Below are 11,156 nucleotides of genomic sequence, written 5' to 3' on the forward strand. Positions count from 1 at the left end.
TCATTAATCTGCATTTTGAAAGTGAGCGTGCAAAGTGACTTTTGCACTGAAACAAAGCTTAAAAAACCAGCCTTGCAGGACCTCGTGGCTGAAACCCTCCCCAATTCAGCCTTCGCTTGAATGAGTTACGCAAAAAGCAGCCCAAACAGGTTCCTACATTCACAGCCGGTGCACTCTGACAATACTACCTTTACTACTACTTGGGCCCAATTAGCCGGTTGTTATCAAAACAAGGCAAAAAAGGACAACCCTCCTTAAGGCAGATACCAGTCGAGCAACTTGCATCATCATCTCATGTTCATTTTCTATCAGGAGCCAAATCAACTTAGTAGCCTTTAACAACTTTTTCCCAGCCCCAGCTGCCTGGCCACACTTGCAAAGCTAAAATAAAACAATGCACACAACCGATTTCAGAAAACGTGCTTTGTCAAGTATTCAGGGACCATAAGGACTAACAGTGATTCCCAAACTCTTTCCTTCCAGATGTTTTAGACTTCGGCTCCCAGAATCCCAGACCACTGGCCAAGGTGGCGGTGGCTTCTGGGAGCTGAAGTCCAAAACACCTGGAGGACCAGAGTTTGGGAATCCCTGGAGTAGAACAATTAACAATAAGATATGCCGATGATACCATACTGCTAGTGAAAAACAGCACAGGTTTGGAACAATTACTAAGGAGTTTATCACACGGGAAGGATCCCTTGCAGAAACTTGATTTAAAGTGAAAACAAAACGCAAAAGCATGTTTGTTTTTGACACAACGTTTGGGGTTGACCTGAACAGAAATGAGAAAGAACCTGCAAAAGTGGGTAATTTTTCAGACTACATCCCGAAAGTAATAAGGAGTGGGTTTTGTCAACTTTGCGTTCGGATTAATGTCGCGCTATTTCTCATTGACGCCAACGCGTCTGAAAAAAAACCCCCCAAAAGCGGGTGTTTTGCGAGTTTACAAATCCCATTTCTGCACGGGATTTAACCAATTTGCCTCAGTGTGATAAAGTCCTAAGGAAGGTCAACGAAGAAAGTGCAAATAACCATGGAGGATCTATATAAATTCAACCTAGATAATGAAGCAATTGAAGCAGTGCATGGCCCCCCTCTCGTTCAAGTGGGAACCAGGGTCATTTAAACCACTTCAAACCAATTTGCGAACTGGTTTAAAAGGTAGTGGGAATGAGGCCAAGGAAAAGAAGCAGTTCTCAAAAATTCAAATGTGGCAGCATAGTAATGGAAGAGAAGTAGGGCTGGGGTTTGCAAGCTTCAGCTCGAAGGCTGTCAGTTACACACAATTAAATCAAAACATCCTTTGGCTAAATGTTAGGCAGCATTTGGCAAGCATTCCCATGGAGGCTAAAAGAGGACAGAGGGCATACCAGGCTACGCAGCCTGCCCTGGGCTCTGAGAGTCGCCAAAGGGGCTGTTGGGATGCCCTTGGATGTCCTTTCTTCCCCATCAGCAAATGGCTTTTCTCTCTCTCTCGTTTGGTGAAGATGTAGGGATAGGGTTGCCATCATTCTCTTCCACAAAACTGGGACAAAAGGATGCAAGAGAGGATTGGGGCAGTTTATTAAAAAAACCCAATAAAAAACGCCCCATCACAATTTGATATTTAATATTGCATACTGTCAGTCCCTTCTATCCATGGATTTAATCAGCCATGGCTTCAAAATATTCATATATATATATATATATATATATTCCCAAAAGTAAACCTTGCTTTTGCTGTTTTATATAAGGGACCCCGTTCGAAAATGCAAGTCAATATAATGCAACTTGAGCATCCACGGATTTTGGTATCCAAGGCAGGTCCCCAGAAGATACAAAGGTCCTCTGTATTTCAGTTGTTGTTTATTTATATATTGCCACCCATTTCCTTCCCGGGATTTGTAGTTCATTGTTTCAACCTGCCCAGCTGCCGGGGATATTTTTCAAACCCTTCAATCTGGGATTTTCCTGGTTTTCCAAGACAAATGGCAAGCCTACATAGGAGCAACACAGCCAAGCTCTCTCCAGCACTGAATACATTTGTTAGCAAGATGTCAGTGCATCAAAGCACACCGCAAATGCAACGAGAACCAGTTGCAAGGTTTGCAGTTCAGGAGAGAGAGGAAGTTCTCTTGCAGGCAGGAAGTACTACTTCCGCATTTAAAACAACAACGATTCTGGTGGTTCAAAAGGCAAGAGGAAAAAGGAATCCAGAAGAAGGAAAGGCAAAGTCCTATAAGCCCAAAGGAACAGTAATGAGATCCCAGCAATTTGTAATCACTTGGTAAGATCAAGATCTATCAGTAAAAATATGAATCTGGATAGCAGATTCTTATCATCCAATGTGAATTAATCAGATAACCTATGCTGCATCCACACTGCAGAAATAATCCAGTTTGACACCATGTTAACTGCCATGGCTCAATGCTATTTTCATGGGAAAACAGCTGTTTAAACCCCCCTGAATTTCCCCCTGTGATAAAGTCCATAGTCTTTACTCTTGGTTGTTTTAAATATTGGTTGTTTTCACAATAACCTGGACTATTGGAAGCTGAAAAGTCTGCAGGTGAATCCCTGGGATCTCCAGGGACAGCTCAGAAAGAACCCTGCCATAAACAAGGGGTGCACAGGATGCTCCTTGGCATCTGCCACAATTGTCTGCCCATTTCCTAAGAATTCTTTAAGGTCAACTGCTTCAACAATAAAAGGTACAGCTGCTGTGTTGGAGGCCATCATATCCTGCTGCAGGATGCACCTGAACATCGCACAGCACAGCATGGCCTTGCTATTTTTGGAGCGTCTGCACTGAGCAGATGCCAGTGGTTCAATTGTTCACAACTGTCTGTTGCCTATGGAGCCCTTTCACACCAGACAATAACGGCATCATGATTCCACTTTAACTGCGATGCTGAATCCTATGAAATACTGGGATTTGCAGCTTAGAAAAGGGTGTTTATAATTCTGAGCTAGTCTAGTGCCTAACCAAGTTCCAGGAATCCAAAGGATGGAATCACAGCGCTGTAACTGTGTAGTGTGTATATATCCAGGAGTAGCCGTGTTGGCCATATAGCAAAGCACGATAACATCCCAAATCCACAAAACAGTGAGTGATACCTTTATCTGAACAACCAAAATGTGCAATATACAAGTTGCAAACTTACGAAGCGCCACTGGCTTCTTCTTCAGGCAAAAATCATATAGGAGACATTTTTAAAAGCAATGATGTTAGTTGTAGGTCTGCAGCCTGTTGTATGTAGTGTGTGAATGTGTGCCCCAGGTGTTCTCCATCCCGCATCACACCTGCAGCATCACCCAGGGAAAGACAATGCACAAAAACCTTCACCTATCTATCCTTCTCTTTGATCAAATCAATTTTTTCCAGATGTTTTGGTGCAAAGATGGATGACTGGCCGGCTAATCACTTACAGGTCCATAAGAAAGCAACAAAAGATCTCCCATGAAATCCTAAATAGTAAGAAACAGAACTGAGAACTGGTGCACTCTCTGAAACTATACGTCTCCCAGTATAACCTTAAGGCCTTTGTCAAAATGGGGGAAGCAAGAATATGTGGATCATTTCTACATTTTATAAAATAACAATGCAATATGTGTTATGTAACTCATTGCCAAGCACCTTTCGAAAGGATTTTAATCGTATTCTGAATCAGTTTTGCAGAACCTGGATGGATATGATATCTTACGATCAGGCATTGTCTTAACATCTCATTTTCATAATCCTCTCCATTCACAATAACCACTGCCCCTCTCTTATCTGCAAGTTTCAGAATTATCTTGGTCCAACTTATATATAATGCTTCAGATCTTAATCTGAATCAGTTTTGCAGGACCTGGGTGAGTATGACATTTTATGATCAGACATTTATCTTAACATCTCATTTTCATAATCCTCTCCATTCAAAATAACCAAAACACCCCTCTCTTATCGGCAGGTTTCAGTATTACATTTCAATCTTGGGCCAACTTATTTAATGCCTCAGATTCTGTTCTCTGTAGATTGCATCAGAAGGGATTATTTCTCTTCTGAGATTGTCCTAGCTCTTTCAGAGCCAAACCTTCCAAGACTTGTATCGGAACACCATGGAGACCTTTTTGGATTAGACGCAGATCTAAAAGTAAATGAAGTATGAGGGTCATTTATCAGCAATTGGTTGTATGTCTATACAGTAATATTTAAGTCATGTTTACATAATAAAATACAACAAAATAATCCTAGTCTGTAGTGTCCATTATCTTGGTGGGGACAGAAGACAATACTTTGCTCTAATATTACTTCAAGTTCAGAAAGATTCACTACTGAATCATATTCTATAATCAACATCTGCAAATCAAGCCAGCACTTATTCAATGTAGTACCACACTTCCAAACAAATTCATCTCCATCTTCTTCTTCTTCTTTTTCTTCTTCAGGTTTAAAAATGAGCAACAAAACTCTTTTCTAAAGTTATTCATGTCTAAGATTTGAACTGGGGGCTTTGCAGCTCACATGACCCCACAGGTTTTTGAATTATCTTTCCACATCAACCCTCCCGCCATAAAACCCTCTCTGTTTTTGCAAAGGATTCTGCAAAACAGGGGCCACATCCTGTCCACAATGACCGGGGCTCCTTGACCCTCTCCGTTGCTTTGAGTGAACAGAGAATAGAAATCCAAGGATTCCCTGTGCAGCAATATTAGCACCAACACAGAAATGCACACAGAGACAGCCTTGCCTGCCTGCTTGCCTGCCAAGAAGTGTTTAAGGAACCGCAAAGTTCCTCCGAAGACCATTTTTGAAAACTCTACACTGACAGAGCTACCCAAGAGTTGAATGAAAAACAGCCGTGAGTTAACCGTTACAAATCTGCATGTACAATAACAACTAGGACTTTCTTCCCACTTCCCTGTATGGGCTGACGTGGCGCACATGCAATCAAGTTTTCCCTTATATAGTTTGGTTCTCTGTTCTCAGCCACTTCTGAGAACCCACAGCCGTTCCTGATATGCCTTGTGGCACAGAGAACTTCTATGCGCTGCTACCACCATGTGCTTCCGCCAGCCATGCACCTCTACACCTCATCTCTCAGCACATGCTGAAGAGAGAAGCTTCTCAGAAGAAAGAGATAAACCTTCAGCCAGAAGACTCTCCATGCTTCCTTCACCAGTGATGAGAAGTCAATGTATTTCAGGGGACCATTCTGCAAGCCTTCTGTCCCCAAATACGAAACCATTTTGGACGATATCAGACCCGGGAGAGGTCTTTCAAAACAAAACAAAGCAAGAAGCGGCCCTTCTTGTTGTAAGAAAGAACTCTTGATGTTGTATGCCTTCAAATCATTTCTGACTTATGATGACCCTAAGGCCATCATGGGGTTTTATTGGCAAGATTTGTTCAGAGGAGGTTTGCAACCGCCTTCCCCTGAGGCTGAGAGCACGTGGCTTGCCCAAAGTTAACCAGTGGGTTTCATGCCCAAGCTGGGAATCGAACCCTGGTCTCCAGAGTTGTATTTCAGCACTCAAACCTCTATGCCACGCTGGCTCTCTAACATTATGGGTGGGTAGAAATGTGGCAAAAATGCCTTCACACCCTCTTGAGGGCATTTGCATGCAAACTTTTATTTTTGACAGGGCAGCATAGTGGAGGATGTGGCCCTCCAAAGTCTCTGGAAGACAAAACCACTGACGGTGACCCACCCCTGTGCCAAAGTTATCACTTCATCCATGTTAATGTCTGTGTGTGCAACCTCAAATTCTGTGTAAATGTCTTAGATACTCTTAACCACATTTCCACAAACAGCCAGGTGACCTCACAGCAATGGATGAAAATATGATCAGCTCAATGGCCTTTTACCTTGGGATGTGGGCTCAGGCTCCAACAGGTCCACCAGCTCCTTCCCCAGTGAATGAATTGGGGTCTCTGCCTCGGGAGTCTCAAAATTGCCTTCCGAATCCGAACTGCCAAGGAGAGGAGAGAAGGATGGATTAACCTCTTCTAGACCAAACACGTGCTGAGCACACATTGATTTCACCAACCTTCCAGGATGCTTCTGTGCCATCCAAATTTCCCATTATGAACGACCTCAACGGATCAGGCCAAAAGAATCCATGTGAGCCCTAGATTTTGGGGTCCAAACTAAATCATAAACACCTCTTTTGTGTTCAACTGATGGTTATCTGTAGGTCTCCAGATGTTGTTGGACTGCAACTCCTAGCTCTCTTAGCTAACGTTACCAATGTTAAGAGACAACAGGAGTTGCCAATGCTAGGGGGACACAAGGTGCCCACTCTTGGCACAGTTAAGAGTTAACATCCCATTTTCTCTTCTTCTCGACAACATCTGACCCACCCTTTAAAAGCTGCAAACAAAACAAGGCTGCATTCCCATCTCTTAGCTACAGACCTGCTTTCTGCATTTCAAGCAACTCTGAATGGGATAAGTGCAGTGAAAGGATGCATTAGCTCACAGCCCCACAGCCTGCTTGTGGCAACTCTATCCCAGTGAAAAGCATTAAAGGTAGCAAAAAAGGTTGCCGTCTCCCTCACACAGAGTCCTTTCACTGCTGTGTTTGTGCTCAGATCCATCTGTCTCCTTTAATGGTATATGAGCCACAGGAGCTAAAGCAGTGTCAAACTGCATTATTTCTGCAGTACAGATTAGATCTGTGTTAACTGGGTATGCCTTGACAGCAGTGGGGTGGGAACGCAGACTTGGTGGGCTGGTGACCAAGCACTGTGACTCTGCTGATTCCTGGAAATTGTCTGTCCCTGTGTTAGAATGACAACAAAAGGCAAGAGAGAGAGATGCTGGGCTTCAAGATGCTGAGAAACTCACAACTGTGAGCTATCAAAGCGAACACAGCACAGCCGGAGGCAATCAAACAGGTGAGAAAGTAGCCACTGTTCTGACCAGATCCAGGTGAGAACTGTAGTTCCTTCTGGGTTTAAATCCTCCTGGATTTCATTGGAACAGCCTCACATGTTACAAAGCATCAGTGTCACCCCACAATAAATACACAAGAGCCCTAGTCGTCCAACTCATTTCACTGGAATGTCAAGCAGACCAAAGGCAGAGAGAAAGTATCTCCCCTCCTAAATACAAAGATAGCAAATTTCATCGGACACCTGCCACTCCTCTCTTATCTCTGGGCTGAAAAGTGAAGGGCCCCAAAGGTACTCATTCTCCCAGAGGGGCTTGGGGATGCCATTGCATGATCCCAATCGTAAAGTGAGATAGCAAGATAAATGTCTTCAAAAGTCAGGGGGCAGGGAGATGCAACTGCCCTTCAAAATCTGTTGTTGTTGTGTGCCTTCAAATCCTTTATAATCTATGGCGACTCTATCATGGGACTCTCTGGGCAAGATCTGTTCAGAGGAGGTTTGCCCTTGCTTTCCCCTGAGGCTGAGAGAGTGTGACTTGCCCAAGATCGCCCAGTGGGTTTCATGGCCGAGTAGGGAATCAAACCTTGGCCTCCAGAGTCGTAGTCCAGTGTTCAAACCACTATGCCACCCTGCCTCTCCCTTCAAAATCTAGGGAGGCCCAGAAAACAGCTCACATGCAGTGAGCCCTTGGTATCCACTGGGGTTTGGTTCCCGGATACCAAAATCTGTGGATGCTCAAGTCCCATTAAATACGGTGACATAGTAACATGGTGTCCCTCATATGAAAGATGGCAAAAGTCAAGGTTTGCTTTTTGGAATGTATATATTTTTGGAACATTTTCAATCCGTGGATGCTGGAACCCACGGAGATAAGAAATCCGTGGATATGGAAAGCCAAGTGTTTTTACGGTGACAAGCTGTTGGCACATGAATGTGCCAAGAGCTCACCAAGGAAGGAAGAGTCAGGGACACAGTCCTGGAGAATGGCCTGCAAACCATGTGCCAAATGCCCATCTCTCACCACTACACCTCCCGCCCTTGGAGAAACGTAGGACAGAGAGTAAAGCCAGATTGCAGCTAAAGGCTCTGTCTCACCTTGGGCGGGCTTTCCCCTTCCTTCATTCCCTCTTTCTCACATATACACTCTCTCCTTTTTTCCAGCCAAATGCTGTGAATGAGTCAAAACATTTGTTTTGTTTGTGCAAAGGCAGGATTTTGGCCAAGCCACACTTAGGACACGTTCCAGCTGTTTTAGCACACCAGAATGCAGCCTTGGAGCAAGCTAAAGGAAGCCAAGTGCCTTTGGGCATACGCAGAGTGCCATGTGTTGACAGTATGCGCAAAGGGACATGGCTTCTTTCAGCTTGCTCCAAGGCTGCATGGGATTATGACTCTGGAGTCCAGGGTTCAAGTCCCTGCTTGGCCACTGAGACCCGATGGACAAGTCACACTCCTTCAGCCTCAGGGGAAGGCAATGGCAAACCTCCTTGGCACAAGCCTTGCCAAGAAAACCCCATGATATGGTCGCCTTAGAGTTGTCATAAGTCAGAAATGACTTGAAGGCACACAACCACAAACAAAGAATGCCATACCCACAACCATGCATACTTTGGTATCAAAAAGGAAGAATTGCTACATTAAACAACAAAGTGCGTCTTATGCCAGATCACACCCTGGGTGCAATTTTACCCTTGAAACTGCTTCATTTGTCTTTTTGATCTGGATCCGCTGCCCTTTCTAACCTCCAGAAAGGATCACCCCAGGGTTAGAACATAGCTTTCTTGCCACAGAGTAGCCACAGGGAGCCAGAGGTTGTGGCTACACACGAGAAGGCGAAGGGGAGAAAATAAAAAGATATACATGTTATTGTGCTTTGCAACATGGCCAAGACAGCTCCCCTTTGAGTATATCAACCCTCAAGTGTATACAGTAATTAACTCTGGGGGCATCTACACTGTAGAAATGATGCACTTTAGCACCACTATTAAATGCTGGAGCTCCATCCTATGGAATCCTGGGATGTGTACTTATGCAAAGTGTTGAGCCTTCTCTGCCAAAGAGGACTGGGGCCTCACAAAACCACAAATCCCAGGATTGTGTAGGATGGAGCCATGGCACTTAAAGTGGCCTCAAACTGTGTTATTTCTGCAGTGTAGACGCTTCACATACACACACCCCTCCCCAAAATGACCAAATCTGCCTGGATACTTGGGAGATGTTTAGCCTTCCTGGTCAGAGAGAGCTCTAGCGCTCCTCAAACTACAAACCCCAGAACCCCATAGCAGTTAAAAGCAGTGTCAAACTGCATTAATCTTGAAATGTGGATGCACCCAAGGATGCTTCTTTCTCCTGGTTATTGCATGCCTTTCCAAGGGTTTTCTTAGGACATAATAAAACAAATGACAGTATTTGCCCCATAGGAAAACCAGACATGCCCATAGAGAAGCACTGGAGAATACTTGCCCATAGAGGAACATAGGGGAAGACTTCTTCATAGGGAAACATAAGGGAACACATGGGGAACATAGGGGAATACTTGTTCATTGGGGAAACATAGGGGAAGGCTTGCCCATAGGGAAACATAGGGGAACACATGGGGAACATAGGGGAATACTTATTCATTGGGGAAACATAGGGGAAGGCTTGCCCATAGGGAAACATAGGGGAACACATGGGGAACATAGGGGAATACTTATTCATTGGGGAAACATAGGGGAAGGCTTGCCCATAGGGAAAGCAAGCCTTCAGTGGTTCTCCATGGGGGCAAGGGCTGCCCTTTCTTTTCTTGCCCAGATTGGCTGAGAGAGGGGCTTTGCCCTTGCTTTCCCCTTGAGGCTGAGAGAGTGTGACTCATCCCTCTGGGGCTTAACCCAGCCCAGAGACAAAGCCATCTATGCAGAGGCATCCTCAGCCCAGGCACATAGACCCCCCGTTCCCCTTGGACCCCGCCTCACCTGAGGCTCAAGGACTTGGTCTCGGCCGCCCCGTCCTGGTCCTCCAGGTCCTCCAAGGGCCCGGGGCTGAGCTGCCCATCCTCCTCCTGGGCCCCTGCTCCGGGCCCAGAGCCTCGGACGGCGGACCAGGTCCACTTGGCCCACTGGACCGGCGAGAGCAGCTGCCAGGAGGAGCTGAAGGCCATCGGGGCTGCGGGGCTCTGGGAGCGAATCCGGCGCTTTAGCCTCCCTGGGCCATGGCTGAGGAGGAGGAGGCGGCGGCGGCGGAGGCTGCTTCTCCTTCCTCCTTCTCCAAAGGCAGAGAGAGAGAGAGAGAGAGGATGGAGAGATGGGCTTTCCTCCTCCTCCTCCTCCTCCTCCTCCTCCTCCGCCCCCGTTCCGCCAGGCCTCGGAGGGCGGATTCAGACGTTACGTGGCCGCGCGGATGCCTCCTGCCTGCCTTCCTGGCCTCTGCTGCGGAGGAGAGGCTGGCTCCTCGCTGGCTCGCAGGCGGTTGCTGTGGGCCGGCAGCAGGCGGCAGGAAGAGCTCCGGAGCCAAGCAGCTCCTGGCAGAAGCATCATAGAGCCCTAGAGTTAGTTAGAAGGCAGCCCCAAAAGGGCCCTGATCCACTCCAACCCCTTTCTTCTGCCATGCAGGAACTCTCCGTCAAAGCATCCCATTGACAGATGGCCATCCAGCCTCCGAGGAGGGAGACTCCAATACACTCCCAGGTCCACTCTCTCAGCCCCAAGGAGCAGAAGGAGGGAGGGAAGGAAGGAAGGAAGGAAGGAAGGGGGCCACCTTTTCAGACAGAGAGATGGTTATATGCCTATGGGGGTCTGTGTATGCATATATGTGTGTTGATATATGTGTCTTTCTGTTTACAAATGTGTGTTTCTCTCTGTGTGTGTGTTTATATATATATAGGTCTGTGTGTATAAATGTATTTATGTATAAATATACATGTCTGTGTCTATATATGTGTGTGTTTATGTTTATATATGTGTGTGTGTGCAGATGTATTTGTGTCTACGTCTGTGTGTATATTTGTATTTATATGTGTGTGTTTATACATATATATTTGTGTTTATACTATGTGTGTATGTGTATTTGTATGTGTGTGTATATGTGTCTGTGTATAGATGTGTGTGTGTGTTTATGTGTGTTTGTATATATGTGTGTGTGTGTATGTATGCATGTGTGTTTATATATGTGTGCTTGTCTTAATATATGTGTGCTTATATATGTGTGTGTGTATATGTATGTGTGAATATGTGTGTGTTTAATATGTGTTTGTGTATATATGTATGTGTGTAAATATGTGTGTATACATATGTGTCTGTGTGTGTATATATGTGTGTGCA

At 45.4% G+C, this 11,156-nt stretch overlaps 1 protein-coding gene across 3 annotated transcripts in view; it reads right to left on the reverse strand.

The window, feature by feature from the left end:
* The window catches only part of TACC1 (transforming acidic coiled-coil containing protein 1), a 43,359-nt gene extending 33,165 nt beyond the window's left edge, over positions 1-10,194 (reverse strand). For 2 of the 3 annotated variants that reach the window (XM_089538687.1, XM_089538688.1), the window contains exons 1-2: positions 9,813-10,087; positions 5,831-5,934 (exon numbers count right to left, since the gene is read on the reverse strand). In XM_089538687.1, coding sequence (XP_089394813.1) covers positions 5,831-5,934; positions 9,813-9,997 — 289 coding nt within the window. In that variant the 5' untranslated portion in view covers positions 9,998-10,087. Of the gene's footprint in view, positions 1-5,830; positions 5,935-9,812 lie in introns of all 3 variants that reach the window. The other variant, XM_089538689.1, reaches the window with a different exon arrangement.
* Between the last annotated feature and the right edge of the window lie 962 nt (positions 10,195-11,156).

Source organism: Sceloporus occidentalis, unplaced genomic scaffold, assembly GCF_023333645.1.
Source record: "Sceloporus occidentalis isolate IW3139 unplaced genomic scaffold, rSceOcc1.0.p SCAF_9, whole genome shotgun sequence".
In the NCBI taxonomy this organism is placed as follows: Eukaryota; Metazoa; Chordata; class Lepidosauria; order Squamata; family Phrynosomatidae; genus Sceloporus; species Sceloporus occidentalis.